Source organism: Oreochromis niloticus, linkage group LG2 (genome assembly GCF_001858045.2).
Source record: "Oreochromis niloticus isolate F11D_XX linkage group LG2, O_niloticus_UMD_NMBU, whole genome shotgun sequence".
Classification (NCBI taxonomy): Eukaryota; Metazoa; Chordata; class Actinopteri; order Cichliformes; family Cichlidae; genus Oreochromis; species Oreochromis niloticus.
In genome coordinates this window covers 33,889,052-33,911,515 of record NC_031966.2, presented here as the reverse complement: position 1 = coordinate 33,911,515, position 22,464 = coordinate 33,889,052, and the positions used below count along the sequence as shown (strand labels likewise).

Below are 22,464 nucleotides of genomic sequence, written 5' to 3'. Positions count from 1 at the left end.
CTGTGGTTCATTTCTAGCTCCATGTAGCGCTTGAAAATGAATGCAGTTTGTGAGTGAGTGTATGTATATAGAGAAGCGTAGTGAATGTAAAAACTTGTGTGAAGTATATGTTTATAATTATGATAAGCAGTAGTTGTAATATAATTAAACTTTTCATCACATTAACATAATGACAGCATCATGTTTTCATGGGCCCTGCTCCAATCACGGCTTTAATTATAATCAAATAGTTTTTGACATGCATTTAAATATTACAACTTCAGTTTACACCATCTAAGCACGCGTCATCATGAAAAGCTAATGTTTATCATTTTGGATCTATTCTGCTCAGCTCTTTGCCTCAGACCGCTCAGAGTTTCTGTTCTGTTAGGAAATCGATTTATCTTTGGTATTTCAAATGCTACATTGTTGGTAAGAGTCGCGATAGCAATTAAAAGGAAACAAATTTGTATTCATTTGCCTTCCATGACAGCATGTAGTGACAGACAGTGACAAGACAATTTGCTCCCATGGCTTTGGATGAGAGTGGCACTTAGGCTGCAGTGGTTATCACTGTGGCCTCACCTGGCTGGCTGAGACCTTTTGATCTCCAGTTTGTGTTCTCTCATGCTCGGAGAATATAAAAAACATCAGAGTCCATCAATCCAAATACATGCTTGTTAGGTTAGCTGTTAACCCTAACTTGGCTGTAGGCAGGAATTTGGCCATAAATGTAACCATGAATGATTGTCTGTCTCCATGTGTTGGTTCTATGACGGATCCACCTCTCAACAAATGACAGCTGGGATGGGCTACAGGCCTAGTGCCAGTTCTGAATGGATGCTAGATAGCCTCCCAGTTTTAACATCTGGAGCTGCTGGAATGAGTTGGCGCACTTTCCACATATTGACCAAAATGCTTCCTGCTCCTGACCTTAAATGACTTCTTCCTCCTTGGAAATTGCAAACTCTTCCACTGCAGTTTTTTTTTTTCTTAGGGCTATAGTTAGTCATCAGTCCAACTCCAGTAACCAGTGATGGTTCTTAGCATGAAGGTTAGGTCATCCTGGGCTCATAGACCGAGATTCTACCTTCATGACACAAATTAGGTGAACCTGCAAGTCGTCCTAAAGCTGTACATTTCATGGGAATCCTGGCTAAAAAAGACACCGACACCTGATGTGCTCATAAAATGCAACTCTCAGTCAAATATAAAAGTTTATTCTGCATTCAAACACTGAGGTTTTAAATACACTGCAGTGAAATTTCAAATGAAAAGCAAAATCTGTGCTGGCAGTCTCCACGTTCCTGCTGCAATAATGTGAACTGATTGTGGACATAACGTTTTAAATGGCTTACAGCACATATCCAATATTTTATGGGCTTGCCACAAAAAAAAAGGTTATATTCATTATTAGCTTTTATGGGGCTATCACTAGACTTAAAAAAAAGCACTATTATATGAAGGAACTAAAACTCCAGTCAGAGTGGCTGCAGTTGTTATTAAATGGGAAATGGCTTAAAAGTCAGTGCAAATCTGGTTTAGCGTGCAAACAAAACAACAACATCAGTTTCTTTAAAAGAACCAGATCTGATCTGCAGATCTATACTAACATTCATGGCTGGAACGCAATAACAGTGGTGAGTCATTGGCTTGTTCTGTCTTCACATTTATTCACATTCCTTTTGTTTCTTTGTGCCGTTCCTGTTTTCAGTGATTTCAGGACTGCCACAAAATTTCCATCTGAGTTGAGGTCACACTCAACAGCTGAAACGCTTTTGTGTCACAGAATAAACCGCTTTGCTCAAGAACACTTTGGTGAAATGGGTACTTGACACAAAGACAAAGAACATGTAAAAAATATATATATATTATGTTCTAGTGTGTTTTGTGTGATTGCTGTAGAATGTTTTCTTTCACACATGCAATTATTTTCTCGTATTATAAGAATTTTTTGGAAGCTGTATGAAAGAAAAACCCTGAAAAAAAGTGTAACAGACTCCAGACTGAAACCAATTACACCTCCTCTAGCAGAGATTAAAAGGACGGATATCAAATCTTTCGTAATGATGACGAGGCGGCTTATGTTTCCATGTAAAACACAGACTGCCTCTGTAACCAAACAGCATGACTCATGCAGTTTGGGAGAGAGAGAGAGTGTGACAGAATAGAGCTGCAGGCTGTCTTTAATATTGGATGTGTGGCTGAAGCGGCCTAATGGCTTAACACTAGCCTGTTTGGGACAAGAATAACCTCTTATCAGTGTACGTGTGCGTGTATGTGGGCTGGGCTTAGGGGTGGAGGTCTGCGGTGTGTTTGTGTGTATTTTCATGCCTGTCCATCCAGTACTTTTAAGTTAATTAGGATTTGCATGTTGTTTACAGTTAGACAAACACACAAAAAATGGACAAAATCTTGTCTGGATGAGATCATTATAATGACAGCCCTCTTGGTTTTGCAGGCATCACCTTTAAGCAAACAGAATATGGGCTCTATATTGATAGCAGTATGTTTTTGGGACCTCTGGGTTGAAAGTTAAACACATCTATCGCACACGTTTTATCCCCACAAAAGCACTTTAATATGCGACCTGCCTGAGTGCCGTGCAATGTGTGCCTCTGCATTATACACACACACTGACCCTGCTGAGAGCTCCCCGGGCTCCCGTGTTCGGATATCATTATCAGAGAGAGACAGACAGAAAAGCGAAGCGACAGAGAGGATGAAAGATACGAGTAATGCTTTAATAGTGTTTGTTCTGCGCTGCACCCTCTCCTCTCTGTTTGTGCATTAATAGAGCTCACATTCACCTTAACCCATCGCTGATGACAACTTTTTTTTAACAGTTTCTTTTTTTCTATCCCTCTCTGTCTTTTCATTTGCTTATTTATGGTCTAATTGTTTTCTTGATCATTAGGGCTTTGTTTAAATACCCTTACCTTCTTCTTATCCTTGCTACTGTGCACACATGCATGGCATCAGCTTCCAGTGATGTGCTTGCATGATGGATCAGACCTGAAAACGAGCTGCCGCCTTCCTGCCTGAACAAATGTGTCAGGGTTCATGTGTGAAAGAGCAGAGAGACAGAAATTGACCTTGGCGTATGTATGGGATGCGAGGCTGTGTGTGTGTGTGTGTGTGTGTGGGTGTGTGTGTGTGTGTGTGTGTGTGTGCATGCGTGATGGAGAGCTCAGTGTTTGGCGATTGGGGGGTTGGGTACGTGAGAAAAGGAGTGTTAGGAGAAGACTGCACCCTCTATGAGTCAAAGAAGGTTAGCTTAACGCATATGTAAGGGAAAACAAGAAAATGACGTGTACCTTCTGGGGTAAGCAAGGCATCAACTTATGAAATTGTGCACGATAAGATTAAAACAGCAGTTTCTAAATTTTGAACTTCTTGATCAAAGCCTGATGGACTACAAACTGGAAATCAATCAATCAATAAATTGGATAATATTTGTTGTTTGTAATTCTTTATTAATACAGTGCTACCCTTCAGCCTCCTCGTAGATACAATGGTGTGAAAGCATTTTGCCCCCAGGTACCCCACTGGTACTCCAAAAGTCAGAAATGTGATGTCCACCTCAAGTTTACCAGGAACTGAAAGGCTATTAATGCCACACACACACACACACACACACACACTGCGTGTGTAAATATGAATATATGAAGTTGATGATTGTTAAAATAGAAATCCATTTTGTGTTTTCTCCCAAATCTACGACATGACTATATACAGAAAAGCTGGACATGGTGTTTGTCAGGGACCAAGCAGTAAGGCATAGAGGACACAGGTGTTTAACTCAACAATGGGGTTTTATTGACCCCAAAATATGAAAGATAATTAACGAAGCCAAAAACTTAAACAGGCAGACCGATAAAAGAGATCAGCTCAATAAAGTAAACTCAAAATAACAACTAACAAAACCTCAGACAAACAGAAGACAAACTGACCTTCTGAAATAAGGAAACCTAAATGACACACAAAGGGGACAAAACAATTACCGTAAATCTCGGACTACAGGCCGCACCGGATTTTAAGCCGTATGCGTTTCACTTGTAATATGAGATATTTACACAGAAATATTACAGTTGAGGATTTTTAACGTTTAATTTAATCCGTAAGGTAACATAAACGTTATGGTAACATACAAAAATACATACTGCAAATGCTGTTTTTCCCCGAACAGCGCCTGTAACACGGCTACCTTTCAGTATACGTACGTATCGGTAACACACAAATTATGTTGCTTATGGTTTTTTTACGGAACAGTGCACAAACAACATTACAACATCTCTTAACAACCGGTAAAAAGATATACCGTATATATACTGCTTATCAATTTTATTGGTCTACTGTTACCAGGCAAAATGTTTTTGGCCGCATGAAAAAAATATGCATTAGCCGCACGTCAGTATAAGCCGCAGTGTTCACAGTGTGGGGAAAAAGTAGCGGCTTATGACCCGTAAACTACGTAAACAAACTTGAAACACCCCCCCAGCTAATCAGGGATGTGGTTTAGTCCAATGAGGCTGTCAGCAGTACTTCAGATCCCCCAGCCCTTTGTCACACCTTTCGCCAACCAGGAAGGAGAAGCCAACCCTCCAGGTAACTCAAACAAAGAAAGATGTATTAATATAACATAAAACAGAACTTTGACCTTGCAGTGTTATTATGTGTGGACGGCATATAAACATTGGAAGGTGTGATGGAAAAAAAGTGAAAGTAGTGACTGCAAAGTAAACTAAAGTGAAGCAACTAGTGATGAGGTGTGTAGCTTGCAATCAGAGTATGCAAAATAAAAAGATAAACGAATAAACAAACAAAAAGTTTTTCATCTAATTGCATAAATCTATTTTCCAGTATTTACTTATTTATCAGTATAGACTGTGTTATTGATATTAGCGTCCCTACTCTGAAGTTTAATGTGGTATTAACACAAAATATAATAGGCTGTACAACCCAGGGGGAATTGCCCAGATATTTTGAAAATTTAAGATTAGCATCATTTTTAAGCAACATTCATCATTATTCCAATACTCCTCTAGGACTCAGTGCTGGATTTCTCAGGTCACGAGTGTTACACCCAGCACTTACAGGACTTATTTAAGTTTGTGTGGATTTTGATGTAGGTTTATAATGTTGATAACACCGTAGAAAATAATGCCTAATCACTTTGTCATAATGTTGCCTTTTAGGTTTAAACTTGTCAAAGACTAAAAACACAAAATCCAAAGCGTGGGTTTAACACTGGGCCTATTTTGCATTCCTAAACTATGAGTAATTAATTCATTTATATGTCTCATATTAAAAGTGGTGCTTCTGTTTTTCAGAGTAAAAAAGCTGTCATAGTTTACTCTTCCATACTGTTAATGCTATGATGTCCACGTGTTGGTGATGTAAAAGTCTTCAACATCTTTTATATCCATATCTTGTTGTAATGACATGAAGTGTAAACAATAATAATGTGATGCCTAAATGTAAAATGAGCAGAGTGCTGTTGGTCATGAATTTCAGAATATATTTTATGGTTTGTCATCTTTAGATATTATAACAAACTCTTGAAATGTTGTCTCAGTTAGGCGATAGTTTTGTTTGCTGAACTGTCCTTTAGCAGGACTGAGTAGCTTCAGGTTTTTTGTGTAGCTGATTCTCTAATCTTCCTCCTCTGGAAGGCAAAGGTAAAAGCTATCCTACAACTGTTTGTTGAAGTTTATGTCTCAACAGTGTAATACCTTGATGCCAGTGGGATTCCTCGTCTCTTTCTTTCTATGTTTTTTCTTTATCAGGAAAAACTCACAAATACTTCTCACTTGTCAGTGCATGCCTTCTCTTCTCTGTCTTTACCTGAAGACAGCATCTCAATTTAGCTTCTCTGTTATAATAGAACATAACCTTCCAAACTATTTTTCATCAGGCTATGCTGCCTCTTCTTCACCCTAACAAGGTCAGGAAGAGACAGATTTATTCCATAAGTCCTGCTTGGTCTGTTCCTCACATGTGCATGTAAGTTTTAACGTTATGAGTTGAATGTTTTTAAATAGAAAACCACAAATTAGGATTAAGATTAAGATTAGGATTCAACTTTATCGTCATTACACATGTATAAATATGGGTAACGAAATACAGATTGCATTACATCAGAAGTGCAAGAGCACTAAGTGCTGTAGGAGCAGATTATATACAGATAAGGGTAATATAAAAGGTGAAAATACTTATGAACAGATTATGTACAAATAAGTATACAGATGATTATATTGGTATACAGACAGCAGAGACTATGTCAGTGTCCTAAACTTTAGCAGTAACAAGTATCAATCACTTTAAAATGTCACCGTGAACTTGAGATTGCAAGTTCTCTGTGCAAGGTCACCATAGTTTTAGCTGTGCTGTGGACTCTAGCATGAACAAAGCATAATAGAACACATGTGGGGTGGCTGTAGGTCAGCCACTAATCAGAAGGTCGGTGGTTCGATCCCAGGCTGCCTCCTGGCTGCATGCCAAATATCCTTGGGCAAGATACTAACCCCATGTTTGCCTACTGGTGGTGGTCAGAGGGCCCGGTGGCGCCAGTGTCCGGCAGCCTCGCCTCTGTCAGTGCGCCCCAGGGCAGCTGTGGCTACAATGTAGCTTGCCATTGCCTGTGTGTGAATGGGTGAATGGCTGAATCTCAGGCCATTTACCATTTTACCATATATCACGTAGTGGAAAAAAAATGAAACAATTTAAAACATGCAGTGTAATTGGACACTAAAGTTTGAGCTGCTCTTTGTAAGTGAGAAAAAAATAAAATGTTAAAATAAAGAACAAGTTTGCATTCGTGCGGTATTAGGAGAATTGGTGCTTTCATTATTTATTAGCACCACAGTTTAAATTTGCATAAATTTAAAATGTTCATTAAGTTTATTTTGGACTTTTAAATGAATAACTGAATTAATTTGTTCCCCCAAGCAGTACAGTGTTGGACTAGAAGTCAGACAACATCGTTACAGGAACAGCCACTCTGACTTGTTCAACACAGGTGCACCCAGTGTTCATAATAATGGTACCACTCCAATTAGCTGTTTCAGTAGCTTGCCCTGGTAGTGTTTGTGCTGGCTTATTGGAACACTCCATATAACGTAGCCATCATTAGCATTATTAGATGCACCTGTGCTCTTCTTGGTGTGACAAATGTGTCAAAATGTTTGCTGGGAGAAACAATTATTGTATGTTGTTGTCATTTTTAGACTTTCGTCTTTTCTAAAGTCAAAAAACAAAATTATGCTAGAGAGGCTTTGTAATATCATAATAACTCCTTGAAATAAAGTAGAGCTGAGGAATTTCTAATTTACACACACACACACACACACACACACACACACACACACACACACACACACTCTTCATCTTATGTGTTCACTTGGATTTGTTCCCATGGTTTCAGATCTCATATGATGTGACGCACACATATCAGCAATATTCACTTGTCTCCTCAGCAGCTGCCTCATTGTTCAGGTGATTTCAAACTGCAGTCATGATTCAGTTAATTCTAGCATCAAATGGATGAAAAGCACAATAGAAAGACTGCTGGTTTAGCTAATCTTCTATTTCAGTCTTACCCTCATTTACTCTGTATGTGGTAGGCACTGCAGTTTATGGGGGGAAAAGAAAGAAAGAAATGTAAGAATTAAATATTGAAATGATCTCAATGTTCAAATCTAAATCAGTCTCAGTATTTTGAAACTGATATTTTGATTGATTTTTCATCATTTTTCATCAGTAGAACATTTCATAAAGAAATTCATTCATCCAGTTCACAGCCACAGTCACAGCCACAGTTGCCTCTTCATATTGTAATGTAAAGACCGCACAATAATACAGAGGAAACTCCAACAACCAGACGACCCCCTTGGAGCATGCACTTGGGGACAATAAAGGAAAAACATTTAAGAAACCTCTGGCAGAGCCGGGCTCAGAAGGGGCAGCCGTCTGTTGATTGGTCCACACACGTCGTTTTCTTGGTTACTTTAAACCTAAATACATTCAAAATCTTGTCATGTAGCCCATAGAGGAAAGAGTAGACTAGAAACAGCATTTCTTTTCACTGTTGCTCTCTGTGGCAGATGAATCTAAAAACACTATTTGACTCTTGACCTTTGCTTGAATCGACCTGTGACCAACATGCTTTTGATGATGCCGGGATGGGAAACATTTTGAAAATCTGGAAATGTTTGTATTTTTGTAACTGGCCTTGCTGATTTCAATTCATTGTTGCGTATAATTATGATCAAAACACCACTATTATTGATGAGAAACATGCTGGCCTGCAGGTTACTAACCAGTAACCCAAACCTCAGCACGGTGCTCACTGCTTTGAGTCTTACTCCTGCACAAAGTATGAACTTGTTCTGACGGCCTCTGTTCCTCTCATTCCAAACAAATTAACACTCCTAGTGGCAAGTATCGCACAGCACACCAGGAGCAACATTTTGCACAATTTGTGAAAATGCCCACCAATACATATGTCTCGAGGCCAGCTGCAAAAATACCTGCGTGCACACCTTTAGACACTGCAAGGCTTTGGTGAATCCCAGCAGTCTATTTCTAACGTCAAATTAGGATTTTGCACTTGTGCAGGCTGTTTGTAAAAACTGCAGGCTTTTCTTATTTCCATACTCCATACTATTTCCCGCCTTGTCTTTCTCCATACTCCTGGTTGTGAACCAGAAATCAGTTTCAGTATGTCCCCTGTCCTCCACGTGCATTTCAGGAACTGAGACATCCTACAGCATGACAGAGCACAGGACACAACACACTGAAACCTTACGTAACTTTGCAATTACGCTGTGTGCTTGTTAGTGCCGGGTTTTAATGAGAATGTTGCCTCCTGTGCTGTCTCTTACTCTTTGTCTCTGTCCTGTTTCCCAAAGGTGCCAGTGGAGAACAGAGAGATGAAGACTTTATCTCTCCTCTTCCTCCTCCTCCTCGCCTCGGGAGCCTGTGACGACGTCAAGTACATCTCCAAGAGGAACTCAGGTAGGATGAAGAGCCTCGGTGTTTGTTGTCATGTGGCGTACTCTGCTTTGTTGAAAACGAGCCTTTCTCTCTTGAACATTTTCAGGCTTTTTATTTTTGGAGCTTATTGTTGCTTTGTTTTTCTTGCTTTGTTTCACTGCCATCCTCTTTCACTGCCAGCACTCTACAGTCTTCTCGCGATAATGCTACCTCTTGTCTTTTCTCATTATACTCCACCTCACTCTTATTCTCTTTTTTGCTGGCAAATATAGGGTGTCTCTCAATATTCCCCAGCAATCTGCTCTGCTCTCGTCCTTTATGATGTATTGACATCTCTTAAGTTGATGCAACGGACACTCGTTCCTGCAGTTTTTTCCCCCCTCATCCACAATCACCACCTCTGCCTTTCTTAGATAACACTCCTCTCCAAACTCTATCTCAAAGCTCAGAATGGCTGTCTCTCCATTTCTATCCCTTTTTCTGCTGAGGGGGTGTGTAATGATCAGCCCGTCTGACTGCTGCTGTGCTCATTTGTGTATCGGCAGGCCCGGTGATGACAGATCTGCTGATAGTCTTTTATTCATAATCGATTTGTTGTGTCACGTTAATCGTCTTGACAGAAGGAGCTTGACTGGGATATTGATGTATGGCATCAATAGTTTTGTGTGATACTATTCGGTGATCTTGGTACAGTGCTTTGCAGAAGTCTTGAGTAATGCCCCAGACTCTCTTATCATTTTTAAAATGGAGCAAAACTTCTCCAGATTTTCTCAAAGTTTTTCTTAGACAGCATTTGTTGTTTCTTTAGCTGAATATAAAAGAAAAATGCCCAAAACTTGGCATACCTCACTTTCCAGTGTGTTCCTAAAAAAATTTCAGGAAACTGGACAAGTGGAGGACAAACAAGTGGCAGGTCTTAAAACTATCTAAAGCAAATGAACAGTATCTGAAAGTAAAAAAACAAAGAAAAAAGAAATCCAGCAAATACCTGACCCCGATCCTGAAAGACATACATCTGCTCCTTCAACTGATCCATCTACTGTTCACTAAAGCTTCATCAGACATGGCCTCAGTGGAAGAGTGGCTGCCAAATGCCATTTTTAAGGAAGGAAAACAGGGGAAAAAAGCTGAGGTATGGCAGATTACACAGGAACTGGACTGAAAATCAGTCCTAACAAGTTTGAACATTTTGGTTCAAATTATCATCAATATTTGCAGATGAGCTCAGGAGACAGTCAAAACAGCGAGTGTCTGCAGGCATCTGTAAATTCATATCAGCTGGTGGTGTTTGAGATTTTGTCATAACTGAATGCAGAAAAGTAAGGTCAGATTTTGCATCCATAACATCTGGAATGCATCAATGATCCCAAAGTAAAATCACATCTGGACTGAAAAACACACAGTTGAACACTATCAGTCATGGATTGGCCTCCCCAGAGCCTGGACCTCAAAATGATTGATACTGTGTGGGATCATCTTGAACAGAACAACAGCACCCAAAGAAGAGCTTTGAATGTCTGGAGAAATATTCCTGAAGACTCCCTAAAGAAAGCAGCCTGAGAGAGTTCAGACTGTGCTGAAGAATAAAAGACTAACTCTGTACTAACTGTGTTTTTGCCTTCCATACTATGTTTCTATTTATGTTTCCAAGTTTCCTAGCAACATATAAAGAAATGAGGAGTAACTCAAGACTTTTGCAGTATTGTATGTGTGACCTAGAGGTGAGCTGTTTAGCATTTTGATTCACTTTCATGTTGGCTTCATACTTGAATGGAACATTTCACCTACGGTGTTACACTCAGGGAATCTTTAATTATAAATATTACCTACAGCATCTGTAATTTTATTCTCACACGCTCCTGCCAGGTCCTGAAAGTGATAAAAACACAGAAAATTACCCAGCGATTTTTAGCAAACTCAGGTCATCTAATTATAACAATCCAGTTAGAATTGATTCCCCTTTAATGTAATCCTGTCTCACTGTTTTGCTCGCTTATAAGTGAGCGTGTTGGTCCTGGTGCTTTAATCAAGGGGATACGAGGGCAAGCATAACAATACTTCAGAGATTCTTTGTAATTACACACACTCAGCATCTGAGAATTGCATTACAGCACTTCACCCAACCACTGTAAGAGTAACACAATTGTGGTTTGTGTCTGCTTGCTATACTTGATGGAATATTGCACGCAACACACTTTAAAGTGGCAATCATTTTCCTGGGAGACTTCATACCTGGTGGAGGACAGAACTGCATGGTGAAAGCATATGGCTTATGAGGTGCTGTTATTATTACACACTGTGCACGCAACATTTACTTATATAAACAAAAAAATCATATGACTATCAAATAGCTATTTTTGCCTTGGTTGCATAGTTTAACATGATTAAGCTGAAATGAAATCTGGGTAGAAAGATGCAGGACATGACAAAACTGTATCCACAATAAGATTCGTGCTTGTAGGGAAACCCCAACCCCACCCTTACCCACTTTTTTCATCTGAGGTTGACTTTCTCTAAAAGGAGCTCAAAGGTCAGGGTCACCCACAGAACAGACCCTGCAGCTGGCAGCCAGTCACTGAGAGTTAACCTGAAAAGATGCTTGCCAAAATGCTTTCCAGCCCACCCTGAGATCCGCGTAAAGTGCTTCTTCCTGGATACAATTTTATGGAATAAAAAAAAATTTATTCATTTATTTTTTGACAACAGCAACAAAAGAAATATCACAGTTTCTCAACGTTTGCTTGTTTGTGAAAATCAAACTTGGTGAAGATGTTTTTAAGACTAGTTAAATTCTCCTTTCTCTCCACGTCTGTCTTTGGCACGCTCGCCCCTCAGCCTGCTGACTGTGTGTGGGCAGGTGAGTTGGTGGTAGTCTTTGTTTGGTGTTTGCCACGTATGTGAGCGTGTGCGCGTGAATAGTCCACTTCTTGACATACCAAACTGTGACTGTGTGTGTGCTGTATATATCCAGGGTCTAAGAGTATGTGTGTACAAACTCCCCGAGTGTGCTTCAGTGTGTGCTCTCTGGATGTGTGCTCTACTTCTGTGCATGTGTGTGAGTGGGAGAGGTGTGCACAGAGCAATTATGTGATCAGAGCAGAGCCAAGCGGACATTTATGTGGGCGAGCGCTACAGTTGGCCAAAGATAGTCTGTTAGATTTTGTTTCTCTTTTGTTTGTGTGTGTGTATAACTGGACACCATATGGATGGGAACTACCGTTTCCTTGTATCGGTCTCTGCATTGCTCTGATGCAGCACCTGCTGCAATTAGAAGAGACAGAATGTGATTGAAGAAAGCTGTACTTCAAGGTTGTTTTTATACAAATCAACACATTCATGTAAAAATGGCAGTGTGAGACTTTGTGATCCTTACACAGAAACCCTTGCCTAATTGTGCATAATGACAGGACATTAAATCCTCCTCATTATTCTCATGAATCAGCTGATGGTGCCGCTGATTCATCTCTACTCACTGAATTGGTAAATCTCACATAGGGTGCACATTTAAATTACTTTAGCCTGCACGCAGTTCTTGCAATTCTGCAAGCCACTCTGCAGCCCAGTCCACTGCAGTTCCTCTTTGTATATTATTTAGCCGTGTCATACATGTTGTTACTGCCTGCTCTGTTCTGATGGCTGATGCTCTCAGAGCTCATAAAAGCCAAATATAATTCACTACAGCTGGAAATAACAATCATCCTTTGATTATATTGGTCCTGACTGAACTGCAGTTAAATCCTCATCTACAGAAGCTGACACCTGACTGCCACTCAGAGGTCAGGTGTCAGCTAGTATATGCATCATCAGCGCCCAAGGTGCTCAGGTTCGGTCCTTGGCTGAGAACGCTTCAGCGGGTCTGATATTTGCTGACAAGAAGATTTTTCACTCCAACATTATATAAATAGAAAAGTACAGGAGAGACTGATGGACAGCTTTCTGCCCGCCGAGAGAGCTCAAACACGTTGGCAACCATTCATATGGCCAACTCTTTGAATGGAAGCTGCATTTTAAAGAATGATTATTACAATTCTGAGTAAATAAGCTGTAATACAATATGAGGAAAATGAGACTGAAATACAGAGAAGCTAAACAAGGAATCCTCATGTGAAGGAACAAACCTTACATACTTTGGCTCTACCAAGATTTAAAATGATGTTCTTTGTATCCTGTTACAAAGCCTGTTTAGAAATAACACAAATTTAGAATTCATATATTTTTTTCTCAGTCTAGACTCGTTTTCACTGTTTTCCTTTCTTAGCTTGCACAAAGCCTGCTGAGTCTCATAGAGTCAGCACAGCAATTTCTAATCACAGCCACTTCTTTGGGTTATTGCACGGCTGAATGACAACATTCGCCATGAAGGGGGTTGATTTGAAGTTTTTGGTAATAAGAAACTAAACCATTTGGGCACTTCTTGGAGCTGAGTCAATGCAGGTTAATGAATGTGAATCCCTAGCTGTAACTTCTATGGCTGTCAGCTGAGTGTATTTGACCTCTGTGCTTTTAAATGGCCTGATTCATGAATATCGATGAGAACTATTCAGGTATATCTTCAACTGCAGAAACTTTATCAAAGAAGATGCTGATCTGAATGAAAACTACTATAACAAACAGCTAAACAGACAAACTGTGTCTGATTTTAGACACTGTACCACTGAGACAGCACTACCACGATGCAGTCAAATAAAAATGACAACATTGCCATCTGCAACATTGTTACAGATATCATCATAAAATCACCAAAAAACAGTAATAATTTCGCACCATGAGACTGTTTAAAAAACAGTTTAAGGGAGCTAAGTGAATATGAGGCAAAAAAGTAATTGTAGGGCTGCTCTTCACTTACTAACAGCTTGAGGTGTGCATGCAGATTCAAATCTTCCCTTGTAAGCTTTTCTCACACTTGTAATCTTGTTTATTCTGCTGTACAGAGTGTATGCACTTTGTGAAGCGGTGTACATTTAATATATCAACGGATGAAATATTTCAGCACTTTGCTCTGGCTCCTCAGTCATTTCAGTATTTGATCTTACAATTCAATCATTCCTTATTTATCTGAAAGGCTATGCTATGAAAATCTATAAATCTGATAAAAGTTCTGTCTACAGCTCTGTTCACTTTGAAAAGTTTGACTTTATGTAGCTGCACATCTTCAAAGCTCTGTATGAAGAAACACTATGACTGAATCTGGGGGGTAAATGCACTCGCAAAGTTACCTAAAAAGATCTTACATAATTTCATATGTTAGAGTTAGACCAAAAAAATATCTTATGTATAAATTAAACTTCATAATTTATATTTTTTTTAAACTATAATGTCAAATCTAGTTTATATTAATTGGTGAGTCAGTCGTTTCAAGCTTTAATTATGTTACGTGCGCAGTTATTAATTTTTCAGAGGTTTAGTGTTTTGTTAATTCGATTTTTTTCTAGATTTCATCTGAGCACCTGAAATTAAAATTAAACTGAGAGGTTCCAAACTAAATTTGCCTTTGATGCCACATGTTCTATTCATAAGATAAGCACCTTATGACTCAGAGATGGATGGATCAAAACCTGACTATCTAAACAAGCTAATTACATACAGTATACGATGCCATGTAGTTACTTATATAGCACTTTTCATAGAGTCACAGCCAGTTTATTGTATACATCAGTGGAAGTGAAACAATGCAAACCCCCAAAAAAGTAATGAGAACAGAAAGATTTGTATAAATAATGTTTATAACTTGTAAGAATGAAAACAGCAAAACAGAACAACAATGAACCAAATGCAAATGCAAAGATTTTCTGATTTAATGCTCTAAGCACAGATGCATAGATGGATGAGTTCATGCATCCATGGATACATTAAATATTGGGACTGTGTATAAAAATGAGGATAATCTCAGAATGAAAACCTGCAATAAAGTTGAAAGCAAAGTTCAAAATCAGTCAAATATTGATTGTGGTGGTGAAATGAGGGAACTTTGCAAAAACTGTGTCATCATCCAAAATTTTATAAAACTGTATGCTTTACATTTTGAAAAGAATTACCAGCTCACCTAAAAGCTACGTTACCATGCAATGTTTTTGCATTTTAGTACCTTCATTAGTAACACTTTGAATGCTTTTTTTTATATATATATCTTTAAGTCTTTACCTTTCTAAATGATCTGTTCCTGAGGCTCTGCCAGAACGAGTACCGCATGTATGATTCATTTTCATATTCAACTTTTCAGTGACCTTGCTTTTTCATCTACCTGCACTTTTATTTCTAAAAATACATATTCAGGTACAGGACTGCTTTCCTTTACACAGCAGACATGCTGAATTGTAAAGGGAAGTATCAGAGTGCAGCTAATGATGTTGAAGTAACTGCATTTATACACAGGCAGAAGTGCTTCTTAGATTAGCCCATTTTGCTGAAAGTGCTAATGAGCTCGACAGTTGCTGCACAGGCATGACAATGCTGGAAACAATGCCTGGAAGTCATGAAGGCAGCTGCATAAACACACACGCGATCACATGCATTGTTTTCATTCAAGCAGAATTTTGCACATAGCACGAGCCAAAACCACAGAACACACACACACAGCAGGAAAGTCTACACAGTAACACACTCACACAATAACACACATTATGTGCTTTAATGTGTTAAGTCAAACGCTGATCATTAACATCCTCCTCTCTTCATCATCCACACGTTATCTTAGGAAAAAAACCCCAAACCAAGGGTAAACTATTAACCAAGATGGCGAACGGAAATACGATTATAACTCTATACGTATTTTTATCTTACCTTCCTTATTTTGGAATTAGTGCTGTGTCAAATCCACGAAAGAAAAAAACCTTGCTTATACTGTTTATGCCTTACACTCTATATTCTACGTCCATTCTCATTTACATGATACTCTTTAAAGACTCTTCATGGCTGGCCCCTTTATGAAGTGCAGATACAGATGTTTTGCAGTGTTGCAGTGAGTGAATGTTTGTTTGTGTGTGTAGAGGTGACTGAATGCCCTTGTGTGTGTGTGTGTGTGTGTGTGTGTGTGTGTGTGTGTATGTGCGCCTGACGCAGCTAAAAGCTGAGATCAAAGAGCGATTAGATCTCAGAATGGTCTAATCTCAAATTATCTCCCATGCATGCAAAGCAGAGCAAAGATATTTTAGATGTGTGCTGGTGTGTGAGACAGACGGTGCTTACTTCACTTTGGTGTGTAACATATCTGCATTGTACAGCTTCAAAACACATGCTGCCCTTTGCTCTGCAGCTGATTTTGCACTGGAAGCATCTGAAGTTGAGCAGAGTTTTAACTTCTGCTGCAGACAATTTTTCCACCCTAAAATGTTGACGCACTTGGTTTTCACACTTCGCTGTGATCGACTTTGCTGCACAATGAAGATGAATGTCAAACTCTGTAAAACAGCGACTTCTATGTAAAGAGACGTCGCCAAAAAAACAAAACGATACCACTTACTGATATTGTCCCATTTGCTTTATTAGCTCAAATGAATGGGCTTATTTGCGGCGAATAAATCATTTATGGATGCTTTAAACATCAGCTGTGCAGTATTAAGAACGGGTTATGGGTTGTCAGAAAAGTCCTCCTTCAGTTCGCTTCAAAGGGCAATCAAGTCAGTTATAACCACGTTTTAAGCAAAATGCTCGATGGATAAAAGATTTACAAAAATACCAGGTAGGTTTCTGTAAAAATAAAATGAAAATAAAAAAGTTCAGTGAGCTGTTGATGTGATTGTTGCTGTTTCAGTTCCAGCCAGTTATACAAATCCGTTGGGTTTGTTTCAGGAATGGCACAAACCATTGGATGACATGAATGACATCTAATAGCTTTCTTTGTTGTGAAGAGGCAGGCCACTATTATACAGCAGCTACAGTATCTGCTCAGCAGACCTCTGTGTGAACTGGGGAAATCCTACAGGCCCACGAGGCACAGTAGGAGGGGTCCAGCTGACATGACATCACACCAGAGGTGTCAAACATAAGGCCTGCTGGCCAGAAAAAACCCACGAAAGACTCCAATTTGGCCGACTGGACAGCTCCTGAAAATGTCCAGTGTTGGTGAAGGAAGGCATCAGTTTTGGACTTTTAACTGTTGTCCTATTAACAGTGCAGCAGTGCTAACGGGATTGCAGCTTTGTAATGTGTTGAATATGCAAACATAAATGAGTCTTCTTTTGTTCCATGCTTATAGACATCACAGTTGTCTTTATGTGACTTTATGCCTAGATGGCGCGAGTTTACAGGCTTTAATCGATGTGTCTGTTCCCCAAATGTCTGACTGTGATTGTCATCAGAAGCTGAATGACGCTAATGATATTACTGATTATTGTTATATGTGCATTTTCACAGTGCGTGTGTGTGTGTGTGAGGAAGGGAGGCAGTGAATGTGAGATGGTGTGTTTGCTAAGATACAATGTGGCATCAGGGGCCCAAAACAATGAATAAATAAATAAATAAAATCTCTGTTCTGGGCCCTCTCACAGACCAAATCAGTTTTAAGGCTAACTGGGAGCCAATGCAAAGGAACCAGTGAAATGTGGTCTTGTGTGTGTGTGTGCCAATTACAATGTGGAATAGAGATCGTCAATGGACTGTTCTGGGACAGAGCTGTGAAGACATGCATAAACAATTTAGAAAATTTAGAAAGAACTGTGGAGAGTGTAACATCCACATCACAGTGCCTGGTAGAAACCTAATCTTCTCCTGTGTGGTTGTTTAAGAAGCACTGTGAATTTCATTGCCACTTGTGTAGGCAGAAAAAAATCAAATGACTTATTCACCACTCTGGAGAGTGCAGACAGACAAAGAGAACAGGAGCCAGAGCAATATTCAACATTTATTACATATTCTACTATAAGAGCTGAAGAGAGCCAAAAACAGCGCTGTTAGCTCGAGACGCCGAACAACGCAACTATGGGACGAGTAACAAAATATTGTGATATCATTGCTGTTTTAGCTTCATCTCAGTTAGCAGACAAATGAATGTAATTATTCACTAATCATCTGAAGTATTGACAGTGTCGACACCAGCAGGATAAAGGTTTGAAAGGCTGCATTTCAATGTTCAGACTTTCTCAGCTTCACATATTTTGGTGTGATTAAATGAAAAGAAACGACATAACAGTCAGCTCGCTGCAAACATCTAATGAGGAGCAAAATGAACAGTAGCTGCTCATTTTCCACTGTGATCTGTCAGTGAAGGCCAGGTATTATAATATAGTGGAAACTTGTAGAAATTGTCTGTTTTTATAGAACGCTGCAACATCAGTTACCGTGTGCAGCCATGGCAAGCTGCAGCACGAAAGACACAGGTAATTACTGGTTGGCCAGTTTCCTTCCCCGACTTAAATGCCACATGCTCAATTTATAAACTGTGCATCATGGGCATTCAAGAAGCACCAGAAAGGGACTGAAATTCTATTGGTCAAACACCTTTGGGAGATGGATTCAGATGCTTTCTTGCTATATGTAAAAAAGTAATATGGAAATGAGTTCTCCACAGTCTAACTAAGTCAGTCAGCATCCTGTAAAAGCTAAAGAAATTGAATCCTGGGTGAGCCAAGACAGATGCAAATTTTAACGAAGACGATGAAGATGGAGTAAGCTACGTATAAAGCGACTTGAAGTGCAAATGAAGTATTCTGAAGAGTCTGCAGGTTCTCACCTGGATATGAAACACTTTAAATAATGACTGTGTAAGGTTTGAGTGATATTTAAAGTTGTAAGATCGGCTCTTACAATGTGGTGATTGGGCATGCAGTACTTTTTAATAATCACAGGATCGGGATCTTGTTTTTATTTCAAATAACTCTTCAACCTAAATAAACGTAAATTTTTAAAAATAAAACCCCAGTGAAAAGTATAAAATGTAAGGTTTATGTATTGAATTAATGAATAACTAAGGAAGTGTTTCCAAGTAAATTTCACTTGACCAGATTCTATCAAATGTAATATTTTATGTTATACTTACTGTATGTAACAAAAGTATATGGAAAATTTATATGTAATTAAATTAGTTAAAGTTAACATTTTGGACAGATTTTTATTTTATTTTATTTTATTTTTGTTGGAAGAATGCAGAACTGGCAACAAATAAAAAAGAAAAATACAAGTAACAGTTTCCTTTTCAATCATCATTTCTAATATAAAGTATAAATCATGGATGAAGTTCTATGCCCTCATAAATGATAACCTTTAAATAAATGAAGCAATATTTTTGAGTAAAATGCTACTGAAAAACTGAACGTATAGCAATCATTATTAAATTGTATATTTAATATTATACTCATGTAGCAAATTACATGGAAAATATACATGTAATCAAATGACTTAAAATGAGTATTTTGGGTATAAATATTTTGTAAGTGTAAATCTGTTTGGTTAAATGGGTAGAAGAGGTCCTGCTACAGTCTGCCTTCAGTTTTCACATTGCTCCCTTAGCTTTGGTTCTTGTGAAGTAAAAGGCTCAAGTATAAACGGATTAGTTCATAAACAAAAATCTCAACTCGTACATAAAGAAATGCGACAGGATATTTTGGGACCACAGCCCAAAAAGTATCAGTAACTACTGGTTTGACCTTAAATCTTGTTACTGTGGAAATACTGAAGTGTGCAACATTGAATAAGTGCAGTGTTTATGTAAATATGTGTAGTTACCACTGGTTAAGTGTAGATATGAAACAGGGCATAATTTTCTTGCGTGATTAAAAACATGATATTTAGTATAAAATGTTTTTACCTCAGCACTGCTACCTAACATCTCTCCACAGCATGACTAATTAAGACGAGTGGCTTTGTCAGAGAAACACATCCACTTGACTTTTCTCCACTTAGCTTTCAGCTGTGCCTGTGTGTGTTTCTGCTCACACAATAACCACAATACTCTCTCCATGTCCTCTCACTACTTTCTCTCCCTCAGTTTCAGACGCACACACACATGAATTTGCCTCATAGTTGCCCTTCTTAAATTAAAGATATCACACTCTTTGTGTGGCTTTTGTGTCATCGTGTGTGGATTCTTTCTCTGTAGTGTCTCTGTCTACAGTCTACATTCATTTTAACTCAAATATATAACAATTAAGAACTGTGCTTAACATCTGTCTCTGTTTCTAACATCTGTTTTGTCTCTCTGCCGTACTTGAAATCTAACTGCATCATATGTGTTTGACAACAGGTCTTCTTAGACCGGAGCAATATGATAACCAAATGTGTTCGCTCTTGCCACAATGGAGCTGGTGCTGTTTTTACACTTTTCTTGAACAAGGGCATGGGTTTTCTCTCAGGAGAAGCTTTTATGGCAAAGCCTGTCTGCCTGTGTGCTCTGGAGCACAGGAGAGGGAAAAGAGCTGCTTTGATTGGTGACTGACTCTAACCCCCTCCACATCCACACATAATGTGTTTTCAAACTTTTTTCTATTTGCACCATAGTTATAAAAAGCCCAAAATATAACCAAAAGCCATCCCCACAGCCTGCTGTAACACTTCATACCACTAAACTAGATGTCAAAACTTCTCTGGATATAACAGTAGTGGTTTCATATATATATATATGTGTATATATATATATATATATATATATATATATATATATATATATATATATATATATATATAGACTCGTGCAAAGTACACTGACTAAGTGTTGGTACAATACTAAATTCAAATCAGTTCAATTTTATTTATATAGCGCCAAATCACAATAACAGTCACCTCAAGGCGCTTTATATTGTAAGGTAGACCCTACAATAATACATACAGAGAAAAACCCAACAATCATATGACCCCCTATGAGCAAGCACTTTGGCGATAGTGGGAAGGAAAAACTCCCTTTTAACAGGAAGAAACCTCCGGCAGAACCAGGCTGAGGGAGGGGCGGGGCCATCCGCCAGGACTGGTAAATTATACTGTGCAGTCAATTATCAATCATAGTATCCCAATCCAGAGATTCAGAAACGTTACATTTTTTCCCAGTCTTCCCAATTATACCTTAAGGATTTCTGTCATCTTTTTCTCTCTCCGTTTATCATATTTTATTTCAGCATAGTTGGTGTGGAGCACCCACAATTTTGTTGTAGAGGTACAATGACAATATAGAGCCATTCTATTCTATTCTATTCTATTCTATTCTATTCTATTCTATTCTATTCTTTGTCATTGTGTCATTGTCACAGTGACAAACCTGAGATCCTCCTCATTGGTACAAAATCAGTACTATCCAAAATTGAAAGTTTTTCCTTTGTCATTGACAATTCCTCTGTCAGCTCCTGCTCATAGGTTAAGATTCTGGGTGTCATCCTCAGTAGTACTCTATCCTTCCATTCCCAATTTAATAATATTTCCAGGTCAGCATATTTCCATCTACATAACATCAACCACCTTCCCCCTCACTCTCCATATCACTGCTATCCTTGTTCATAGCCTTGTTGCTTCTCAATGGATTATTGCAACTTCTTCTTTGGTCTTCTTCGCAAATCCCTTCTTCCATTCTTAAGCTTCAGCTGGTCCAGGATTCAGCCGCCCGTGTTATCGTTAGAACCCTTTCTACTCGCCACATCACTCCTGTTCTGCAACAGCTTCACTGACTCCCAATTCCGAATCAACTTCAAGACCATCCATGACCTCGTCCCCCCACATCTGTCTGATATCAGAAATACTGATTCACTGCCACTTTACAACTTTTTTTGTTCTCTTTTACTTGTTTTTTGTTCATTAATTATACAAATATTATTATTATTGTCTGATTGGCTTCTTTGGGGAATTGGTCATTTAGTAACTGATAAGTAAACCTTTGAAAATAAAGTTAAGTTAGAATGATGAGAGCCTTTGTGGCTCTCATTTTTTCTCCCCACCCAACCCCACTCCGTCCCCCGTATCTTCACCATGTCTTTGTTATGCTCCAAGGTCATATTAAAGATTCATCCATTCGCTGGATCTGCAGTCAAATATTGATAAAGGCTGACACCACTTTGACTCTGTACACCTAAGGGTTCCCATTCTGCATGCACACCTATATTTGTGTGCACACACAGACACACACGGCTTTGAATGTACTTATAGGGCACACAAATAGCAAAATGACTGCTATTGAAACAGGAGAGGCTAGTGTGATACCCCAACCTTTGCTGAATATCTCATGCATTAACACCCATTTTGCCCATTTCTTGCATCATAAAGTGCTTTCATTTAGACCTTATCCACATTGGCTAAACACTTGAGGATAATGTCACATTATAATGTAGGCAGAAACAAACAGGCAGACTATAGGACCAACGTGAGCCATGGCTCAACACGTTATCAAACATCTTGATAACGCTGACCTGACACAAGTTTAAAGGCTGTTCTTAGAATCATTTTTAAGCAAAAAGCGTAATACTTGCAAATCACCAAAATCCTCAAATTGAAGGCTGCAGAAATGAAGTGCAATGATGCTACACTAATTTTACCAATAGTGTATATTGCTCAAACTCTATATTGTATTTGTATTGT

The 22,464-nt window shown here is 38.8% G+C and overlaps 1 protein-coding gene across 5 annotated transcripts in view; it reads left to right on the top strand.

Moving 5' to 3' along the window:
- The window catches only part of il1rapl2 (interleukin 1 receptor accessory protein-like 2), a 464,293-nt gene that overhangs the window by 70,961 nt on the left and 370,868 nt on the right, over positions 1-22,464 (top strand). For 4 of the 5 annotated variants that reach the window (XM_019346586.2, XM_025898426.1, XM_025898428.1 and 1 more), the window contains exon 2: positions 8,892-8,997. In XM_019346586.2, the coding sequence (XP_019202131.1) occupies positions 8,913-8,997 (85 nt within the window). In that variant the 5' untranslated portion in view covers positions 8,892-8,912. Of the gene's footprint in view, positions 1-4,492; positions 4,588-8,891; positions 8,998-22,464 lie in introns of those variants that run through there. The other variant, XM_025898423.1, reaches the window with a different exon arrangement.